The 24,294-nt window shown below is 39.4% G+C and overlaps 1 protein-coding gene across 1 annotated transcript in view; it reads right to left on the bottom strand.

Annotated features, from left to right (window-relative positions):
* LOC121959502 (poly [ADP-ribose] polymerase tankyrase-1) overlaps window positions 1-24,294 on the bottom strand; it is a 114,466-nt gene that overhangs the window by 84,041 nt on the left and 6,131 nt on the right. Inside the window, exon 4 of the mRNA XM_042508835.1 lies at window positions 16,571-16,666. Coding sequence (XP_042364769.1) covers window positions 16,571-16,666 — 96 coding nt within the window. The remainder of the gene's footprint in view (window positions 1-16,570; window positions 16,667-24,294) is intronic.

The following is a 24,294-nucleotide window of genomic DNA, read 5'->3' as shown; positions in this document are numbered from 1 at the left end:
TAGGGTTGAGCCAATGTACTATGACATGTGTCCCATCCACTTCTCATTTAACATTACAGCATGGTACAGCAACTTGAGTGCAAAAAGCAAAAACAAGCTCTCCGCGCGTGTCAACACTGCAGGGAAGGTGAAAAACAGAAACAGCTCAGCAACGTATGTGACAGCGCTACAAGTAGGAGGGCCGAACATGTAATTGCAGGGGCCTCACATCCAGTACACTCAGAGTGTAAGACGCTCCCATCTGGCCATTGATTTAAGGGCCCAAGAACCAGTCGTAATATTTCTGGCATTCATTGCATGCTAAAAGGTAACAATTTTGATTTGTTTGACACTGACAACTGTAGAACCACGGCCAGATGGTAGAAGTGGTATCCTTCTTTTAAGTTAACCGTCATCGTCGTGAAGATTTGCTGCCATCACCAATCAATATCTGCTACCATCCATTGGGCCAACTGCTGTTTTGTATTCGTTTTTAAAATTTACTGGTAACGTCATTAAAATATCATCTGTTCCAACGGCCAGGTCATGGCAGCATTCCAAGTAAGTCATTAATACTCAGGTCTACAGAAATATTGCATGCAAAAGTTTACCTTACATCTTCTATTCCTCTCTCTTTCTCCCCCGCTATCTTTCTCTCTCTCCCTCTCTCTTTCTCTCTCACAAACACTCTCAAACAGTGCCATGGCGCTCAGTCCTTATTGTCTCTGTCCTTGGCTCAGTCCTCAGACCCGACAATTGTGCTATTGTAATGCACAAGGTTGGCAGTTTCCTGGGGTTTGGGTGGTTAATTCATGCATTGCCATCACCCACCCAATAATAACATTATTTTCCAGCAGGATGTTTCAATGTGAACATCGCCCCATGCCGATTTGACAGACACCATCAAACCCTAATCTTTATCTAAATGGTAGGCCTTTATTTTGAAATACCCAAAACATGTCTGTGTCATCATTTTTGTCCACGGACACCTCCTTTCTAAACATTGCAACAGCCATCCAGATAATTGTAGGCAGCCAAGACAATGAAGATATTTATCGATATTAGCTTGTTTTTATCACAGGCCTGTCAACAGAATTGGATTAAAAATTGTCATTTATCATTTCATATCTTCTGATTTCCATCCCCAATTTCCCCCAAGAGACAATTCAGGTCATTCCATCTACTACAAAAACAAAAAAATGAAAGGAGATAATCTTTTATATAAGAGGGACAACACTTTGTAACAACACTTTGACATAGACAACTTGCAGAGACTAAACCCTTATCATGGATGCTAAACTGGCTCTCCTGTTGTCTGCTTGGCACTTAACCTAAAGTAAACAGCAGCATGACACAAAGTGCAACTGAAATTAAGCCACTTTGTTCATCTCACAAAAGGAATCTGTGTGAAAAAGTCTAAGTAAGAGTTAAAAAACTAATAGACACCAAAGGAATAAGCAAATGTGTGTGTGTGTGTGTGTGTGTGTGTGTGTGTGTGTGTGTGTGTGTGTGTGTGTGTGTGTGTGTTGACAGAGGTCCAGAGTGGAGAATTGATCTCTCTGAGGCTCAGAAGCAGCGAGTCTGTGAATACCAATCAGAGGTAATTAATAGCAGCTAATGGACTCTGTTTCTCGCTCTCTGTTCTCGTCTTTCTTCTGTCTCTATTTATCCCCTCCAGTGTTTTTCTCGCTTTTCTTTTTATTATGCAGCAATAATGAATTCTTCCTTCCTTTATTTACTGTCCCAAGCTACCACAAAGACATTTCAAACTTTTATATCTAAAGGAAAGTAATAAAATGACCCTCTCCTACAGGCTGGTTTTTGATGTTGTACCATGTGGGCGTGGTTTCTGCTCTATTCAAATTCAGTGCACAAAATAGTTGACAAAACACATGGTGTTCTTACTAATACATAATATAGATCAATATATGCTGTGGCTGAATGCAAATGTAAAACATTGTGTAGTCTCTGCTAAGAGATTCAAGTTTACCACTCCTCCACTCCCTGATGCAATTGATTATCAGCTGATAGAGATTCAACATCATGCCCGCCGCCTTGTACATCGTCTGCACTTCATTAAAGCGGGTCTCCATGCTCTTGCTGCTACATAGCAAGCAGCATGTCGGCACCACGGCCAAATGGGACAGCGAGTACCAACTCAAGGGCCTGTCTCCTTTAAAGACCATATTTCGAGAACAAATACATCATCACTGGTAGACAATACTGTCCCACCACAAAGTCACAGACAAAAAGCAGCAGCGAAATGCAGCCTTCATTTGCAAAAAATTGATTATTTGCAGCCCCAAATCCATTGTACATATATTGTAACTACATTGCATTCAAATATTATTTTCCATTAATCAATCTGTCAACAGAAAATTAACCAACAAATTTAAAGACACTTATTTATCAATCACAAATGCCAAACATTTGCTCACTGAAGCTACTCAAAAGTGTGGATTTTTGTTTTTTTAAATCACTGTGAATTGATCATCTTTTAACGATTAGTCCAGCAAAATATTTTCTGAAAACCAAAACTATTAATGATTAATAATCGTTGATCCTTAGTCGTAGCCCTTACAGAAAGCCAAAGTCATGACGTGACATCCAGGCTAGTCTCTGTTCCACGAGCTTTTGTAACTCAATGCAATCTCTCTTTCAGTAAAACAAATTAAGCAAATTCCAGGAGTTTACTGTCCATAATTTAAGACAAATCAGCATCTATTGCAGTGCTTTTAGAAACTGAAACCTTTGTGATTTTAACAAAGTTAAATAATTACTTAGTGAGCACAGAAAAAACACAGCTCCCTGGAAAATTTGCCAGGGCAACAATACAGTACTTGCATCATTGTCACTTTGTTTCCTATAGACTGTGTAATAAAGATGAACAACATGACAGCTCCTCGAAAGTGATACAATGTTGAGAAAAAAGTCGAAATGTCGAGAATGAATTGAAAAATACACAGTCCAGAAAAAAGTCAAAATGTTTGGACTTTTTTCTTCGACAGTGTATTCCAACATTATTCTCAACATTTCAACTTCATTCTCAACATTGACATTTTTCTCATAGTGCATAGTAAAAGGAAAAATACTCCTCCTCTGAAAAATATTTCTTTTGTCTGGCTCTAATCCTCTTGCATACGAATGGGACATTGGCCAAACCACAAACAAAGTCCACATCAAATATATTTTTACCAAAGATAGTCTGTATACTCTTGGGATGTTTTTATGACACTAATGTCTGTTCACATTTTTGTTTTAATGAGTTGTAACCAGTAATTTGATGCTGTAAAAAGGGGATCTGACATCATAATTGACAGCGGTGTGTGCCAATTGAGTGTTCGCTATCAGTGGTGCTGCTTGTTATTGGCTGGATGGGTGTACGGGAAGAAAATTGATATCACAGAGAAACAATGCATTTCCTACATGAAACTGCTCACAACAAGGTCTGTGGATTATATTAACCCCGTCATGGTTTCTAGAAAGAGACATTGCTGTTGAGTTTTTCAAATGTATTTTTTTATTTATTTATTTATTTTTTGGTGCTTTGAGCGCCATCTAGTTCCATTAAATTGAAGAGAAAGCATACATCTCTATGACCGATATCTCCAGCATTCGGCAACTCACACCAAAATAATCTAGATTAATTAACAGCACTACAGGTAAGGGGGGGTGAACTGTCCTTTTAAAATCCAGCATTTTTTCTGTTGACTGCTTCATTTCTAATGTAATGTTTCCTAAAATAAAGTTGTGAATACTTTGAACAGCTCTTTCAGTCTCAACACAATATGAAACTTTACACCTTTGTGTACATATACTGTTAGTCACGCCCTCCTCCCCCTCAGTGTCTCAACGTTCGACCCACGCACCTGTCACTCAATCTGTCATACTGCCTGAGGCTAAAGTAACTGCAGCTCTAAAGCTTCTTATTCTACAGGTGTTGTTCTTTGAGTATAATCCATATTTCCTTCATATATCAGTTTGTTTCCTAGTCCAGACAAAAACAAACAGAGCTTTGAGAGCTTAATACCAAAGATGCAGACAAAATCAACAATGAGTGCTTAGGGAAAATCAAAACAGTCTCAAAGGGATTACCACATAAATTAGCTCCAACAGTAAAATTACATTGAGCTTAAGCCTCACCAGTTTCTTTGTTAGTCGTATCTTAACCCTTTAAAACCTGGGCAAATTGGCTTAATTTCTTTAAAAAACATGGGAAGAAAGCAACGAGGCACATGAGAAGAAATGTCCCAAAAATTAGCAATATATTACAACAACATTGCCTGAAAAGTAGCAAAAATAAAATAAAATAAAATAAAACAAAGGCAAAAAACAAAAACAAACAAGGAAACGACTTGGAAAAACTGCTATTATTAACTTTTAATATATAATTGTTGTAATTATAAAACTATAAATACAATTTCAAGGACATTCTTCCCTTTTTTTCAAAATCTACAAATTTCTTGCAATTTGCATACCTTTATACCTTTAATGGTATAAACAGTTGAAAAAGGGTGTCTGAGCACAGCACAAGAAAAGTGGCATTGATCCAGGTTTTTAATGGTTAAAGTATTTGGCTGAATTTTAGTGGACAAACAGCTTTAACTCAGAGGATAAGTCGATTATGTTTTGGCAGTGATGCTGATCACCAAGCTCCACTTCACAACACTGAATGCAGATATCACGTTGAAGCTGCACAATGTTTTCAGGGTTAGCTGAGCTCATAGACTGATACAACACCGAAATCATGTTACTGTCAGAGATTTAAAGAAGAGTGAGCCATTTCAACTGAAGAGCAGAAAGAGAATTAATGACAAATGTCACAGAGAAAAGATGGAGAGGCTGATTGGTATGGAACTCGAGCTGGATGAGAGACAGCAGGGGGCAAAGGGACAAAGAGTATAGATGACGTGTCAAAGGCAGAGATCGACGCCAAGGCTGATGTGCGGATGAGGGGTGGATGGAGTACATGCTGTACTTGCAAGCTCATTAAACAACGTCGTAATTGATGAGTGAAGACAGAAAGTGGTGGAGAGACGAGGGGAGAAAGGAAAGAATCGTCAAGGGCAGAAACAACTTGATGAAAGTGTCCTAATCACTGCTTTCCGCCCGCAGGAAGATCAATCACTAACGACAGGAAGACGGATGTAAAGAAAAATCCTCCTGGTGATCCCTTTGTTTCCTAAGTTAGCTCTTCTGGGGCTTTTCACATCATTACTGTGTATTTCTCTCCATTACTTATATGCAGTCTGATATTTGGGATAACTCTGGCTTTTGATAAAACTTTCAAGTTGGCATAGAAACCTCAGCAGTTAGCCTAACTTAACATAAAGGCAAAAGGCTGGGGGAAAGAGCAAGCCCAGCTCTGTCCAAAGTAGAATGTCCCAATCATGTTATTGTTTTGTTGTTTTTGTGCCTCCAATCCTGAACCAAGTCATTTAATACTGAGTATCTCCCGATAATGAGTCGTGAGCCAATACTTCTGTTTTCCTAGATATTACAGCTGCACAGTGCACACTTTAAGTAGGCTTCTTTTAAGTTATTAAGAACAATCCATTGAATATTCTGTGCTAGGCAATGTATAAGCCATTTTATTATGATTTTTATTCATTTCACAAAATAAAGTATAAAATGACAAACCCTCTCTTTAATCTTTTTGGCCTGTCTCAAGTAAATGTCTATGCCCCTTTAAGAGAGAACCAGTGTTTGTTGCTTTGGTGCTTGAGTTTTCATTTTTGTTGTCTTCACATCTTTGGGGCAAATTATGCTTCATTAGCACATAAGCCATGTTGGCTTTTTACATGCAGAGAAATAGGAAATAGGATTAATTGGATTGTATTCACGAGAAGTACAGATGTTGCACATGTCCCTTATACATTTAAATACTTATGCCATTAAACTGTGAATGAAAAGTAATTTCTTTTTTTGCGTTGCTGGAGAAAAAAACTGAATGAACATTTCCTGACAATGAATATATTTAAGTTGAGGACATCCCTCACTGCAAAGGCAAAAAAAAAAAAAAAAAAGAGAGAGCATTTTTACTGCATCAATTTAAAGAAATTCCAAAGTAAACGTCCCATATTTGGACCATGAAATAGCTCCATTTCTGAATACTTGATGTCTGTAAAACTAATCCGATGTTTTCTTTTGAAACATCACAAAGGGAGTTTTTAAATAAAACAGGTCCCGGATGTGTTTATTTTCCTCCAGTTTTTTTTTTTTTTGTTTGTTTTAAACCAAACTAAAAAATAAAATAAATACATGCATTCATTTAAACCTTCAGTGTTTTTTCGTATCCAGAAATGCAGCAAATACGCTTGATTAAAAGAAAAAATGGACGTCCCTATTTTCTAAACATTGGTTACAGGCGTGCACACGCGTCTGAATGGCGGGGTCTTTGTCCGAGAATTTCATCGACTTTCTGAAACCGACAACCTGACATTTACACCCACTTGACATTGTGATTGGCTGCCTGTGCAGGGCTGAGAAAAAGCCAGTTTGTTCTAATTTTCATTCATTACTCAACTTCATGTGCCACTTTTTTTCGTCTACAACAAAGTGCAGCACTCTGAGTGTTTTCCAGGATTGACTGTAAATGTGCCCCAATATCTTCCTATTTCAATGATTACCACCCTCTCTGTATCATCACCACTCAGTCCTTGAGTGATGCTGTTAAGAACAACTTAAACACTTCTCTTTTCTTTTTACAATTTACCATTAACCTGTTATTTGTCAATTGTGGCCAAAGTGGCCAAGTTACATTTATATCTCACTTTAATCCCACTGTATCCTGTTTCCAAAGAAATTATATGAAATACTTTCTCTAGCAAAACACTAAATGAGCATGTTGTGCATGATTGATAATATATGCTACTCACAATCTACATTCTCTCATTTACTTTGTGATAAAAAGCAGTGGTTGTACTGAAAATGACTTTGCTTGATCACAAAATGCAAATTTGTCTACCAGTTCCCAACACTGACGCAGGACTATAAATCAGATCTGAACACACCAGCTTTGCTCAAACATCTGATAAATGCTGTGTACTGTGGACCGGCCGAATTCAGCTCCAGGAGCCAGTGACCATTTGTGATAGGCTAATCTCATAGCAAATCTGTGCTTGACGTCCTTTGCAGCCCGATAAGGGACACTATAATTAACTTGAAACTCTCTTGGCTTTGTCACTACAAAGACACAACAGAGTAATGAGCAGATTTTAGCTCCAGGTTTTGTTTCCAGCTTAAAAAGAGTTTGCATTTCCATCAGACTTAATTGCTTACTAGTGTGCTACTTATACTGCAACAGCAGATTCTGACAGGTAATACTGTACATAATAATTTAGATAAATGTGTGAGACATGAAGAGATTACTTGAATGGATTGTATCAACAGACTGTGATGTTTGTTTAAGCCATTTCTTTTCACTTGTAAATGGTCGTTAAGTAAAAAGAAGATATAAAACGGCCAGAAAACAACGTTAAGAGTACACACATTGTAACGTTACGATAGCAGCAGTACAGACATTACCATGGGGGCAATGACACAGTAGAAACATGTTCTGCTTGTGGATCATCCTAATAAATCATGCTTGGGTGGGGACAAAAAGTGAACAAGACAGTGCTGTCTTCTCCCAACTTTATGAAGCGCTCCGGGGTACTTTAACTGTAAGTGTTTGTGCAAAGCATTATAACTGCTGTGATAAACTTTTTCCAATTTGTGGGCGAGGTTTTTCAGCTGCACTTCGTAGCTTGTGGTACAGCTTACTTCAATGCAACACACTGACACAAATTTTGAAAACTGACTTATTGGAGAATCGGCCCAGTCCTACTAGCTAATAGCACTTCCTCTAACATTAGCCCCTTATACAATGCCTGATCCAGACAGAAATGTTGCGCCATTATTCTGCTTTACCATTCTATGTAAAAGGTACGTTCATGGAATTGACGACATAGTTGTCTCACCCAGCAGTGGAAGTAGGACAGTGTTTCGCACAGAATGACAGCGTATGTGTGGCACACACTGTCAATCTGTGCAAAGCACGGTTTTGTTTTTGTTTTGGGTTTTTTTTTTTTTTTGCATCTTTTAAATGCATGTGTCCATTTGTATCATTCTGTGTCTTCTCTCTAAAATTGGAGGTTTTTGCAGGTCCATGAGCATAGCATAGACGGAGCTCTGAAATAACTCTTTATACCTCTGCAGCAGTTTGTCACTCACAGGGTGAATAATTGATCTGCCAGTCCATTCACAGCTGATCAGATCACATCAATGGATGAGAGGAGGAGCTGTTTGTAAGTAAAAGCAAACTTTTAGACCCAGTAGAATATACGGTTAGGTTTCACTTTCAATGCGCCAGACCTTCTGCTGTTCCGTCTGTGTTTCAAGTGCACTATAAATAACCAAATGATATAAACAGTATATTGTAATGGTGCTCTTAATCAACTGTTCAACTTCAAACATCTATTTGTCTCAGCAAATGCTGTAATTGTGGCAGCCCACCACAAATAAATGAATATGTGGGAAACAAACTGGGGCGACAATGACATTCAAGAGCTCTTCACCCTCCAAGCAGAGGACGAGATCAGCAGCCATACAACAGGGATGGTAAATGATTGCTATCGCCATGTTATAACATTGTTATTTAGAAACGGCTGCTGATGCATATGTCTTGCATCACACTAGAGGCCGATGCTGTTGTGTCACATGTCACACACGTAAAGCCTCTTGCTTCTTGACGACTGCATGCTGACTAAAATCACACACTGGAGCAGCATGATGCCGGTGTTGTTTGTTTCTGTATAAAAATGCAAAGGCGGCATAATGAAGGGTCTTAGTAGCGGCCCTATAGTGCAATCACTGGGTAAAAAGGGGCTAATGTTGAGAGGCAAACAGCGTAGGCCTTAGTCATCAAATTTTACAGTTGTGCATGTGAGTCTGCCCCCTGCTGCAGTGTGAATAGCTGTGTCTCATTACTTGTGATAGACTAAACTGCAGAGTTCCCAGGATGTGCTTGTAAAAAGACGTATCTGGGGACCGTCTGAAGGAGAGCAATAAGTCCTGACAATCAACGCCGCCCTTGCCTGTCCTGGCGTACGCTCGCCCCGATCAGGAAAACAAACCATATGACGAAAATCTTAATTAAAATGCAGAGTGAGGGCTGTCTGGAGCTGCTTTAAAAAACAAATGTTCTCTGTCTTTCCATTTCACATCTCGAGCTAACAGGGAAAGGAGTCTATCATTTCTGAGAGCACTTTGTTGGATGTGGCAGAGCAGTAGAGCTAATTTATGGGTCAATATAAACTTCCATCACCACAGACTGAAGCTGAAAGCTGTGCCGACCTGCGGCACAGATGAGGAATAGAGCTGAACCTCTAAATCATAGACACAGAACATGTAGGAACAGGAGAGAAACGGCTCATGCAGGTTGTCACTGTTGAAGATTATACCGAGGCTACACATATACAAACACATCATCACGTATGTTCACATTTAAACTACTGAATGTTTTTCCCTGGAAAGAGTATTAAAAGGTTCAGTTTCCGCTTTTACCAACACCTGACCACAATAAAACTGTCTTTAAGAGCATTGCGTTACATGCATCACTGCCAGTGCCAACGGTAATTACAACGGTGGAATCACTCCGGGGTGGCACTGGGTGAAAAGACAATGTAACAGAACGATAGTTTAGGTAATTAGCGCTGGCCATTAAAAGCATAATTCTCACTTCTAACAAGATGCGGTAAATTTGTCAGATCTAAACCACAGAGAGAATACAAAACAACCACTGCGGCAGGAACGGGCTGATGATGGAAAGGAGAGTCAGAGTGCCGGTGTTATGGATCAACTGGTTCCTCTGTTAACTGCTCATTTTCACCTGAATGCTTTGGTGGACGCCTGAGGAGACAGCAGATGTTGAAAATGGAAGATAACATTGAGCTGTCCTTGTAAATGTCTTATTGTTGTCTTTTTCATTACAATTTGAAAAAAACAAACCCATCTGCTACTTTTGGAGATTTGGATTTGAGTGAAACAATTAGCATCAGTGACATTTTGCATGTTTTAAGCTTATAGATGGATTACTGACTTTAAACAACCAAAAGGACACACAAAATGAACTACAAAAAAGCCAAAAAAAAACACAGAAGATGCTGACAACTACAAAGAGTCAGAAAGCAACAACAATAAAAGGCAAAACCACCACAAAGTCTGTATATCTTGCCCCAATAGGACAGGTGGTGGGGCCTCTCTAATGTCTGTGCCCAGGGGCCTATTGTCTCATTATCTGTCTATGTTCAAGCACTGTATCTGTGTTCATCATCTGGAGACTTTCTTACAGGCCTTCATAACAGGAGACATTTGACATGCCATAACAGGAAAAAGCACAGCTATAATAAATGAACTTAATTAAGGCTGCATTCCACTTAGCTGATTCACTTATAGCACTTATTGGTATTATGCATGCTGGCCCATCGGCTTAATGAATCACCTAAATGGAACAGAGCCATCATTAATGTTATTGATTACACCTGTGCTTTCCCCACTGTTAAAAGTTAAAATGTCTTTTTAAAAAAAAGCTGAAATTGGAGCCCCTAATTTATGTAAATTAAAACATGTTTTAATCCCAAATCCCCTTTTTCCATTACAGAGGTTTAAGATTCTTAGATTAGGGCAGATGGGGTGTTATAAATCTGCTTAAAATATATTTCCATTTTAAAAATAAATCAAGGTTCAGTAGGTCACTGGAGAGGTACGACCTTTGTCTCATTTTGAGCCAGGGAAAAACCTGCTTATGAATCACTGTAATGTGTTAGGGCAGCTGCTGCATACTGAGGCTTATTTCAGCAAAACTAAATTACCTTAAATTGTAGATTACTTCCTAGATTAGTTTTTTCTGTAAAACTGTATGTGATTGGTCAGGGGTTTGACCAGGAGAGCAATATAGGGGTTCTCAAAGTCCGACTCTTTAGGCCAGACATCAGAAAAACTGAGACAACTACACTGCTTTTCTTCAGCCTATATTTTTTCACACTTTGGCAAAGTGGCTTCATTAAAGTATGCAAAGTAAACTATAAGTAAAGCTCCCATTTATAATGTAAACATCAATATAAAGAAGGTTATCAGTGGATTCATTTACTATTGAAGAAAACTTGTGCTCTTATAGTTGTGATTATAATAGACACATTTTGGAGTCATAAGAATCATTTTTTCCATATTGTATAGGGCTGACATTTAATACTTTTAAGGTACTGACCAAAATACCCCAGTACCAAGTAGTATCAAAACTTTGTCAGAAAAACGATAACTGCAGTCAGTCCTTTTTGTATCAAGATCTGGGAAAATTACCATTTGCATTGTTCAGTTTAATCTGAGATGCAATGATTAGTCTATTCATCAATTGGCTGATCAAAAGAAAATTGATTTGCAAACTTTCTTAAAGATCGATTCATCATTTCAGTATTTTTTCAAGCTAAAATGACATACACTTGCTTGTTACAGGTTGTTAAATGTGAAAAGTTGCCATTTTATTTTACAGTTTGTGATGATATATGAAGAGTCTTCAGGTTTTGGACTGCTATGTGGACTAAATTGATTTGAAGACTTTACTTTGGGCTCTCAGAAATTGTGATGAGCATTTTTTAATTTGGGGTAGACTTTTTTTTAGACTAAGCAATTAACTATGGAAATAATTAGCAGATTTATCAAAAATGAAAATAATCATTAGTTGCAGCCCTAGATTAAATGCTGCATGTGACTGGCCCCTACCACAGCAGCTACAATCCAGTCTATGATGTGGTGAAGTCGGGCACTCTGTATTTGATGGAGTTGGCAGTTAAGTATTCTGAGATACTACCAAAGGGGATGCAGAGATGGCTGTACTGCATGCCTGTGGCATTTGGTGGCATTTTAACCAAGCAGCAACCTCTGGGGCTGAAAAGTTCCAAAAACTGCAGTTGCTACCTATATTTATACAGTTTATGCATTTTACGTAACAGAATGCTTCCATTCACATGATGGGTTTTGCATGAGAGAAAAAAAGGTATCAAATGAAAGACTCTGATGGTATCCTTATGATAGTAAGGATGCTAGTGTCGCAATCTTAATCTACATTATTAGTCCATTTTTAAACATAGTTTAAAACATGAAATTAAAATTGATCAGGCTACATCTTTTTGGAGTTGAAGACTGAGTTGACAAGTCTCACAGCCTGGGGAATGAAGACGCTCTGTTGGGATTTCTAAATACCCCCATCTACCATGATATCGTGATACCATCCATGCCTACTCAGAAAGTCACACTGAATCTAAAAATATGTACACCACGTCTGTGCGTTCAGATTTTGACTCTTTCCTTCTGTGCCCACGACTTCAAATCACCACCCTCCCCCTGGAGACCTGCCCCTCACAGTTTGAGAACCTCTGGCCTAAAATATATATCAACTATATATCAATTAAAATAATATATAACACTAGCTAAGCTGCTAAAAAATGTGTTCCTTTGATTAACAGATTCTGCTCACATCTTTGTTTCAGCATTAGATAGACTAAAAATGTTTTCATCTTTGATGTCAATTAACAAACAAAACAAAACTGCACTGAGCACACTCCAATTTGTAAGCAAGACTGTGTTTTAGTCTGTCTCATTCAATTTGTTGTTTACAATATTAGCTGCATTGAGTTATTACATACCACACACACATGCATGCGCGCGCGCGCACACGCGCACACACACACACACACACACACACACACACACACACACACACACACAGAAAGATTAAATTAAGTCTGCAATGAATGGTAAATATTTTCTATCACATACAGACGATCAATTCCTCCTCTGCTAAATCTAGTTTTACTGTTCATAAATCGCATATCCATGACAGCTACGTTGTAAAACTTGTATAACAGATGATCCTGAGACGGGGTGAAAGGGCTAACTGCAAAATATGCGGCAATGTTCAATAATTCTGGCGCCGAATGGCCTCATTTGAATTCTAGCTGGTGAGGACAATGATTTTTCACAAGAGGCGGCTGCGGTGAAAATCCTCCCCATGTTTCAAGAGTGCACAACCCCTTGCTGTGGTATCTCAAGGTTTATCTAATTTACCACAGAGGGAATTGATGGGGATTGGTGATGTAACCCTGTGTAAACAGAGAAAGCGGTGCTGCGAAAACTGATTTATAGCCCATAAATACAAACACAGAGACACAGAAAGAGATTTAACTTTAAAATTCCCTTTGCTCATCTACTACTGCAAACAAAAACAAGACTAATTTAGTTCGATAAGAACTGCGTCTTTCAACCTTCCACATCTGAAGAAAAAGTTAGATAAGGACAACTCGTCAGCCAACACGTGCAATATAGCGCAAAGAAGTTCATCAAAAGTGTGCAGATGAGAAGTGCTTATTTGTAAAGAGGAAAGACTTAAAACATAAAAAAACCTGCAAAAGATGTCTAAGGAGAAACTGAAAACAAATATACTGAAAATTATTTATTTAAAAGTCATATATTTTTAATAAGTTCCTCATTTAAAAGCAGTAACTGTGTCCCAGCGGTTCCTGTAGCACTGAATAGGTGTAATGAGTCCTGCCGCCTTTAAGGGCTTGTAACAATGAAAGAACCAGTAATTAGTCTGAGTTTCTCTGCAAAGTTTTAGTGCTCCACATTGGCCACTAAAGCTATCCAATGAGTTTGAGATTTTTTATTCCTGTAAGGATGTAAAAGCCTCTTTCTGCAGTTTTATTTTAGGGAAATGCTGAACATTTTGGTGGAAAAAATTGAGAAATTGATAACTTTGAGAGCAAGCTATCAGATTTTAGTGACCTTCATACCTTCTTGAAATTCCTCTGTTGTAAATGGTATATGGCAGTATTAAACAAATTACAAAATCACAAAATGTAAAGTCAATATTCTTACAGATGTGTTCCTTATAGAACAGAGAAATAAAACCCACACACCTTCTGAATTCACATGTCTCTTTTAAGACAAGGTTAACTGCCACTGCCACTCACAGTAAAACACTCTAAATTCAAAGTTGACATAAACAATCACAAGCTCTGGTTTGGCCGCAATGAACCCTTAAAGAAGTATTTTACCTGAAGAGGGTTCTCACATAAAACTAGGCTGTGTATGCAAAAAAGATGCAAATACTTTTGAAATTGGCGCTACATGACCAGAAAAAAAAAGAAGAGGAAAAGCTTTTGCTTCTTTTCAAAAGGTAGAAAACATGCAACTACCTGAAAGTGCTGTACCGTACCAAACCAAAAACTGCTCCCACTGGTGGGTGACTTAAGTCGTTCATTCGACACAATGCTGGCCAGCTAGTAACAATCTTGTTTTACAGTTAAACAGTGAGCTAAAACATGTTTCTGAAAACATCGGAGGTGAGTAAGAGGCAATACAGTAAAAGAATCTTGGTTTACATTGATCAGCGCTGCTTTGTTTTACTGTTAAATACACTTTTTTCAGCCGCTGTTTTCACTGCGCAGGAAGTAGTGTGGTGCCTACTAACTGTTCACAAACTCTGTCTGTTTCAGCTAAACAGGGCTTTAAATTTTTTTTTTTTTTTTTTAATCTAGGCACTGGTTTGATGGAGGGAGTTTTACCACGGCTCATCTACACATATTACCTACGTTGCTTTGCTGCAAAGCTCGTTGAAAATTGGCTATGCATTCGGCTCACAAAATGCGCAAAAAAAGGAATATTTTTACACGTTTTTCTTAAAAAACATAGAAAATTAAACCACAGGCCTTATCAAATCAAAGTTTTTCTTTCACCAATCTAAGAGTAGATTAATTGCCATGTTAACTCAGTAAAACACACTTCATTCAAAATCTACAGGAACAAAATAAAAGCCATTATGGTTATTCTTGTTAGTCATTTACTTAGTCCATTGGCAACAAACACTTACTTTGGTTTGGTCACAATAAAATCTTAATTCATGTGTTAGATTTGATAATATGCCATTTTCCTCTGCAGTCTTTTGCCAGCTGTTCAAATCCTGTAACGTCATCCCCACCACTCACCATCAGCTCAGCTGCTTGTTGCACCGGACTGGCCTCTGGTGGCACAATAAGTGCACTAAATACAATTTAACTTTACTACAGTCTCTCCAGCATGAGGTCAATAGAAAGATTAGCGCCCGTCAGGATTTCTAAATATTCCGGTATACTGTAATACCGTGATACTGCCCAAGCCTCTCAAGTACTCAAGTAACAGTGCTATTCTAAACCTGGTATGACAATTATGATAAAGACTCTTAACTGCCTCCCAATGAGGCAACAGAAGTGTATAGTAGATGGTATAGGAGGTGTGTTTTCTTACAGTCTCAAACTGCATTTAAATCTATTTTCAATTTTTCACTGTTTGCAGCAAACAGATGTGTTGTATTAAAGGAAGAAATGCTCAGTAAAGGTCTGCCGTGTCATTGTTTTGGTTATTCTGCTATATTTTAACAAGATATGACAGGAAGGAAAAGGAAGAGAGGAAAAGAGGAAGAGAAAAAGAGATAAGAATGAAAGAAAGAAAGAAAGAAAGAAAGAAAGAAAGGCAAGCTAACAAAAATCCTCCACAGATAGCGAGTTTATCGAATGGCTGATCAATGAGTGCAGCCTCAGCCAAAAGGGAAAAAAATGAGAACAGAAAAGAAAGCAGCTACACAAACACCTCTGACCCCTGATTATAGCCTTGGGAAGCGGCATAGAGCCAAACGAAGAAAATGTGACTTAGTGGCCAATGTGTGCACAGCCTTGGACACAAAATGTGAATAACACGCGCAGTGAGCGGCACAGCCTTGCAAAAAAGGAGGGTGACAGATTGACAGGAACAAGAGGTGATACTGCCTGCAGCCTTGGACAAAATGAAATGAACTCTGGTTGACAGTTATGTTCACATTAAGATAAAAGTGCGTATGTGGCATCCTTCGAGGAAAAGACAGCAAACAAGACACTAAAAACAGGAAAGACTTGAGCAAACGCATGCAATCTGCAACAGAATATGAGCCACAGATAGTAATAGAAGCACGATAAGAGACAATCTAAGAGACAAGCGACACAACAACACATAACAGCTGGAGTTCATCTTCACACAGCTCACACTGCCTTCCCATTCATTACTATTTTACTGACTTTATTACTGATTTTGAAAGAATATATTGCTTTTAATTGTTTCTTTGTTGACATGAATATATATAGATAGATATATAGATATATAGATAGATAGATAGACAGATAGATAGACACTCAGCACATTATAAATACTTATAATTTTTAAATATTTACATACCAGCACTAATTATTTTTATTATTACTGTATTTCTATTTAATATCTTTACATACTTTGTGCTTGAACTTACTTGTACTTTATTTCATTCTGTATACATGGTATAAGAGTGACTGTAACAAACTGAATCTGATTCTGATGAATAAATGTATGTACTTTGTGTAAAATGATTTTTTTTTTGTTTTGTTTTGTGAAATGTTTTGGCAAAAACATCTTTGTTCATACAAGTGAAGCTACTTGTATTATATTTGAATTGTAAGACATGTGACATGTACTGAGATTTGACAGAGAGACAGACAAACAGGACACTGACCTGTGAGCACGGCCTTGGCGGAGGGTTCAGCCAGGTCCAGGGCGGACTTGCCGTCGGTGTTGCGGATGTTGGGGTCGGCTCCATGCTGCAGTAACACTGTACAACAACAGGGCAGACACAGACAGTAGCTGAGCTCCTGAACTGACATGCAAACTCCCCGACACACACCTCCCCCTAGTCCTCCTCCTCCTACTGCTGCTCCTCCTCCTGCTGCTGCCGCCGAACCACATCCTGCTCCATAAACTGCTCTTCCCGGACCTCCTCCTTTTTCTCCAACTTGCTCCTCTGCTGTCCCTCCTGCTCCTCCACCTCTGTCTGTGTCTCCTGATGCACGTCCTGCTTCACATCCTCCTCCTTCTCCAGCTGCTCCACCTCTGTTGCTAGCGCTGCTCTCTCGGCTGCCCCTGGCTGCCCCTGCCCTGCGAGCCATGCTGCTGATGTAAACAGACATGCCACAACAAGAGCAGCGAGAGCTACACTACACCACACTGCCAGATAAACAGCGGACCTTACAGAGCGACTATGTGAGCAGCTAGAAAACACATCGCACCTCCACGGAGGAGCGGCGGGAGGCTGTGGTTAAGCTGAGAAAATACATAAAAATGAGTGAGGATGGGAGAGACGAGCGGCTACAGCTAATCGAGGCAGCAGCAGCAGCAGCAGCAGCAGCGACGAGGCGGGCAGGCAGTGCGAGTGGAGAGACTCTCGCCTCTCCGACTGACTGAGCAATGCAGCGGAGAGCAAGATGAGGGAGGAGAGGAGCTGGGAGGCTGGGGTGGGAGGCTGGGGTGGGAGGGGAGATGAGATGAGAGTCAGACAGGATGGGAGAAGTAGAGGACGAAAAGAGGGGAGGAAGAGCAAAACAAAACATGAGTGTTTGTTTGTGTGATGGAGAGTAGAGGAGAGGAGAGGAGATAAGAGGAGAGGAAGGGAAGAGAAGGGAAAGGAAATGAAAGGAAAGGAAGAGAGGAGAGGAGAGGAGAGGAGAGGAGAGGAGAGGAGAGGAAAGGAGAGGAGAGGAGAGGAGAGGAGAAACAAGGGGAGGAGATGGAAAGGAAATGAGATGAAAGCAAAGGAGAGGAGAGGAGAGGAGAGGATAAACAATGGGAGGAGATGGAAAGGAAGTGAGAAGAAACAAAGGGAGGAGATGGAAAGGAAAGGAGAGGAGAGGAGAAACAAGGGGAGGAGATGGAAAGGAAAGGAGGAGAGGAGAGGAGAAACAATTGGAGGGGATGAAAAGGAAAGGAGGAGAGGAGAGGAGAAACAAGGGGAGGGGATGGAAAGTAAAGTAAAGGAAAGGAAAGGAGGAGAGGAGAAGAGAGGGCAGAGTATTGCGACTACTGGACAGGTATGAGCTGAATAACAAACTCTGTCTGCGCTCATTTTTTTTTGTAAATTAGCTCTTTTGAGGGCACTAATGTCAACACTCTCACTGCCTGCCTCTCTATCTCACTTCCCACTATTGTGATTGCCGAGCCGTTCTCGGTGCACATGCCCTTTGACTTGTGAACATCTCAAACTACTCTGCTCAAAGCTGGCAGAGAGAAGGGGAGAAGAGGAGGGAGATAACCAGACCTGCATGAAATGTGTGTGTGTGTGTGTGTGTGTGTGTGTGTGTGTGTGTGTGTGTGTGTCTGTACGTGCACTGTGCATGTGCATGCAGCCCTGACGCAGACCTTAGTCACCCACTCACCCCTCAACAAAAATATGATTTAGCTCTGCACCAATCCTATATACACACGAGCGAGCACACACACAAACACAGATACTGCTACCCTACAGTAAGAGAATAGAGAGCCCATAGTGAGAGAAATGACACAGCAACACACACACACACACACACACATAAACAGGTAAGAGCATTGACTGTAACAATGTTTGTGATTCATCTGAATTTGACAACTTGTGTGATTTTACTTTTGTCTCTTATGTGCGCGACTTGGCGTTAATACCTGCAAAAGCCCTCTCGGACTACCTAAATCCCCTTTTTGGACAAGATTGGTAAAATTTGTAATAGTTTTTTGATGACTTTCTGCAACATCTATGTCTAATCATTAAGGCCTACCACACTAAAAGACTTTGTTTGCTCCTTCCTGTTTGGTTCTGGTGAGCGCGCACAGATGGGTTGTTGACAATGTTCACAGCATTGAATTTTACTATTTCCATGATCCAAGTTTTTTGAGTTTTACGAGTTTTATGACCAACTTACACCAAACTATCAAGATCATGGAAGCGCGAACTGAAGTAAAACTCATGATTTTACTCCGATGTTAGAAATTTGCAGTGAAATCACTTCAAAAGGTTTTAAAAGGTTTTTGGTGTAAGGCGGGCATAACTTGTACAAAACTGTACTGAACTCAGACGCATCCAGACTGTCTCAGCCTGTATCATTTGAAGTGTGGTGTTCAAATGGGAAAACTGAATTTGGAAGAATTAAAGCAGCAGACAACAACGGTGAACTAGCCGGCAGGTGCGATGTTGTGCAGTCTTTGCAGTTGCTTCACAGGAAAAGCCTCTCTGCGAATGTGGCTTTTAGTTGGTCCAAATTTACATTTAGACATTTTTTGTGGCATTGTGCCAAATTTACACAAGCAAACATTTAGGCAAAGAGCTTCAGGCATCTATTTGGGCAAAAGTCAAACCTCCACCCTTCATTTGAAAGACAAGGAACTCCTTTTCCTGTGTAGAACAGTAAAAACTGAGAAAGCTTGCAGGAAATGTGTGAAACTGGCAGGTCTCTACAACAAATGTAGTGCTGAGACTATTAGTCGATCAATAGAATTTATCCAAGAAAAATGCCAAACATTGATTGTTTTAAGCCTCTCAAATGTCAGGATTTAACTGCTTCTCTGATTTATATCATTGTAGTTTCAATATCTTTGACTTCTGGGCTTTTGGTTATCCAAAACAAGCTATTCTGAAGACCTCATTTAACAGAATTTGATGTGCAATTTTTATTATTTCCTGACATTTCATTGAAAATTTTTCAACATGTTAGTATCTTACCATGATTTCATAAATGCAACTGTTTTAACATGCCACACAACAGACAGTTGATTTAAAAACCCTGTAAGGGCATCTCATAATTCAAATCAATCTAAAAAATAGTTAACAACGGCCCCTTCAAATTCAAAAGCAGGGGTTCAAGGCTTTCAGGGGACCGATATTAATCAAGTCTACTCATAAAACACTTGTCAAAAGCAGTGATTACAAAGTGCTTTAAAACCAGACAACATTGACATTTGCATTAACATCTCATTAAAGAGGAAATAGACAACTTTTCCCTCTCTAGTGTCTCCAAGTGGTATTATCGTTGGGGCCGCTGTCAAAAAGACAACCAGATAGCTTTCTGTTTTCCTCAGAGCTTTGCAGGGTGTCCTTATCTTTTGCCAGGTAGATTTTCCTCATTTACTTCTGTTATTCCACAATTATTTCTGCTAATCAGGGGATAGTAACTGCAAAGAATTTATACTGTAGCCGAGGGTTTTCAGTTGAAGGTTATAAAGTAATAACACGGAGGTTAGTCTGGACTAAGACGGCAAACTCCTTTTTGCTTCCCTATTTGTCAACGGCAGCACATTACAATTTTACTGCGTCCATTCTTACCGTTCATTGTAAAAGCTCTACACCCATATATCGTATAACGTCTTACCAGAGGGAACTTAAAATCACTCTGAGCATTTTGCCAAGATGCAACTAAAGAAAATAGCTTACAACACTCTAGTTACTGTTTGATCCTGTTTTGGTTGATGCACTTCCTTTGTGCCATAAATCAAACCTCAATTTTCGTTGGAGATCATACCCAGTTGCAGACAGAACTACATACTCAAAGCAAGGTTTGTAGGGCACCAATCTCAATGCTGATGAAATCAACATTTACTTCATGATGACAAGGGAAAAAAAATATTATTGATATCAGGAGAAATTTTTAAACAAATGTCATTCAGGAAAATGTGGAGTCTCAGAGTGGCGTGTGATCATACCTGTAACCAGTAAAATGGCACTGCAGAGAACTGAGGATAAGTAAAACCATGTACTGAATTGACATTTATGGAGGCTCAGAGCCAATCGTATGGCTGCTTTGGGATTTCCAAGATCTCCTTATCCCAAGTTTGTTGATGAGATTTTCTCTAGACTTGAGCTTGAAGAGATGCAGGTCTGGTAATGAAAGATTAATTTCTTACTCAAGTTGTCTGAGAAAGAGGACAGAGCATCCATCATGCTGAGTTAAAGTCACAGTCAAATCAGACTTGATTTGAGCTGCCAAATCTCTAACCTGGCAGGATGACAGGCTACCAAAACTCTGTCCAATAAACAAGGCACTAGAGGTCATGTGATTTTTGTTGACATGCCTTGGTTTGCCTGTAACTGTGCAGTTAGGACAGCCAACCAAACACTACTAGAATGACCGCCTTGCGGTTTTACGCTTCCTTGCACCAGTCAAGTTGCAGTTACAGTTTTCAGTGAAAACATGACTGCATCCCACACATCAAAGATCAACACGGGTTCAAGGTGGATACAAAAGATTAGTGTCACCAATTCAGTATCTGAACAAATGTCTCCCCCTCTGTTCCTGACTTATGATGTTAAGTAATGGCCAGAAAAAGTGTTTTTGAAGAGCGTTATGATGTCACAAGGAAGCTGACATTTGACCTTTTGGATATGAAATGTCACCTCTTTTTCATTAAATCCTGTTAGACGTGTGTGTCAAATGTTGTCATAATCAGGATATGAATTCTTGAGTTAAGGCTGACGGGACAAAGTTGGACAAATAAATTTAAAAAATCAACAACAACAAAAAAACAGTAATCATTTCCTATAACTCACGTTTACTCAATTGCTGCTAATTTTCCACAGCATAGTGCAAGATGTTTCCTACATCGACTGCTTTTAGGTAATTTCAGCTCACTTAAAATTCAACTGTTATATACATAACACTGACATACACATTTTATCAAGGCAGATGTTTAGTATCCTTTATGTTTTGTCAGTTTCTAACTGTCCTATGGCAAAGCGGGAAAAAAATGCTCCCTTAGTGCTGCAGTCAAGGATGTTCACATAATGATGAAAGTAGTTTTCATCTGTGCCAGAGGGAAGCCGAATATGTTGCTTTAGAGTGGGAGCAGAAGGTGCCAGTTTTTCAAATTATCTCCCAAATTGGTGATGTGACCTGAAAATATTTGCTTTCTGAACTGGTAGTGAGAATCGTATTTATCATTCTCTTGCTCCCCAAAATGTGTCGGACTGTATTTTCGGAAGGTGGAAGCACTCCGGCATGACGGCACTCAGTCATGCTTACTGCAGGGCTTATCAGAGCAGTGTATGACAACAGTTTGAGTTGTCTGTGTCCTTCAAAGACATGAGCCCCAGAATGTCAACGTGACTTTGCTGTAGAGCGCAACTAAACTAAGTGAGGCTTTAGAGTGAGGATGGTGGTGGCAGCAAGCATCACATCCTCTTCATGACCTGCTCCCTCCTAAGTCTGCTGATTGTAACAGCAAAAAGAAAGAAAGATTACTTAAAATCCATTTTACCAGATTCGCCAACTTTAACTGCAAAAACTTGTATTAAACTTGTATTCGCTCTTTTGAGCCTGATGAATGTGACCTTTAACTAAGGAGATGCGCTTTTGTGAGATTTGATCGTAAGGATAGTCAACACCCATAAATTGCTATATAGGGCTGCCTATTCTACTCTATTTTAGGGCAGATTTTATTAATGAAAATGAGAAAGAAGAAAAGCTTAACACAGCAGAGCTTTAAGTCCCGCTATCAGTAATCATCAGACAGAAGCAAATTTAGCAGCGTCAGTAGAGGACCCGAAACAATTAGAAAATATTCTCTCAGCTGCAAACAGCATGCCATTTTAGAAGTGCCGTTAAAGCACCATCTAACTACAGCAAAGCGGTTCATAACTTCAATTGGAGGCCATTAAGATGATGACAGAGTCACAGAGATGGACCAAATTGTTGTTAGACTGTCAGCTGTGATAAAAGAGGATGATCCCAGTCTGCAACCTGCATAAAGACCCTGAGGCAGCCCTGAGACTTTTCCTACCACCAACTGAACTCCACGTCGCCAGACCAATGTGTAAATAAAATCATTAAAAAAAGAAAAGATATTCTCATTTTCATTGGTTTGGCACTATATCTAACCTCCGTATTAAATAATTTAAAGTTCTAGTGTGTAGGATTTAGTGGAACCTAGTGGTGAGCTTGCAGACTGCAACAAATTCAAAATCCACCCATGTGCCAAGTGTGCGAAAAACTACAGTGGACGATTAAGCGGCACCCTTGAAGGGTGAAAATACGGTCACTTCTGATGGGAATGGCCGAAATGTCAAACTTGAGGCTTCAAAATCAAACAAGTGTTTGTCCCCTGTGTAGAGAGACTATCTGTACACGAGGTCTGAAAAACTAGTGACTTTCATTCAAACCTAAGAGCAAATTGCATGAGACAACTGGTGGATCTGCAACTTAAGAACGAATATTTTGTTAGCGTCATTTTTTCCCACCGAGAGGTTGAAATGAAGGCAAGTAAAAACAAACCAGAGAGATTCAGTTTCGCACACACACAGTCATGCTGTTTAATCAAGCATCAAGAATCAGCATGCCATCATATATACTGAATTCTGAGTTCTTCATGCTGTTATGTTAAAGTTAAGTTTCATAACAGCAAGTATGAACAAATGAAGTCAGTGCATTGCCATCGTGCACATACAGACAACTTCTTCTACCTCAATATCAGTGTCATTCATAATCACTGATGAATCAATAACTGGTCTGAGTCCTGACAACAGTGTGTTCAAACTCATCATCGGAGCTCCACAAAGCCCTCTGCTGCTGCTCTACACTTACTCTGCAGCAGCGTAGTGTAGACATAAAAACAACTTTTCCTCCATGTTGCTCTCAGCACTCCAGACTGATGCCGGCAGCAAGGTGACGCCGGCTATCATCGCACTCATTTGTTATTGCTACTCACACTGAGCAATGCTTTTCCATTAAGATCATAAAGATTATCCTACAACTTACTGTTCAGACGGTTTTCATGCCGGGGCTCATCTTGTCTACTTCAGATTTTCCTCAGGGATCAGTAATACAGCCTTTCTATTTTCCAATTCACCTTTAAAGAGCTACTGCTGCCACTAATGTCGTCTCTGCACTGAGCCTGTGGTGCTGTTTCACTTTCAAAATGAAAAAACTACATCGGTGGGAGCTCATATATTGTAAGAAGTCAAAATCAATACTCCTCTGTCCCCTGTGTGGGCTTAAGACTAAGCACAAACACAGTAATTGCAATTTACAGCATATTTGTGGCTTTATGTTTAATGGAAAATAATAGCGTACAGTGTGCCGGTGGTTTATTATAGTTTCTAAAATTACTGTGATTACACAGAACTCCAGATTGTGACTGTGGAAGGGCTGAGGACACATTTAAAACAAAAGGTACACAAACACTAGACTTCAAAACCAATACAGAATTTAACATCTATAAATTCAGCACAGCAACACCGCCACAAATAATGAAACATATTTAGCAATGTCAATGAACTACCAGTGACTTTATGGCGCCCAAAGGAACGATGCAACTCTGGGAAGCATAGTGGCAACCAGCTAAATGTTTTCTGTTTCTGCTCACACAGCCAACTCTGTCTTACTCGGTCAACAACAGACACTAAGAAAAAAAAAGCCAAATGCCACCAGATAATTTATTGTAAACAAACTG

This window comes from Plectropomus leopardus, chromosome 20 (genome assembly GCF_008729295.1).
Source record: "Plectropomus leopardus isolate mb chromosome 20, YSFRI_Pleo_2.0, whole genome shotgun sequence".
Taxonomy (NCBI): domain Eukaryota; kingdom Metazoa; phylum Chordata; class Actinopteri; order Perciformes; family Serranidae; genus Plectropomus; species Plectropomus leopardus.
The sequence above is the reverse complement of the archived record's forward strand: the minus strand, read 5'-3'. Positions and strand labels throughout refer to the sequence as shown.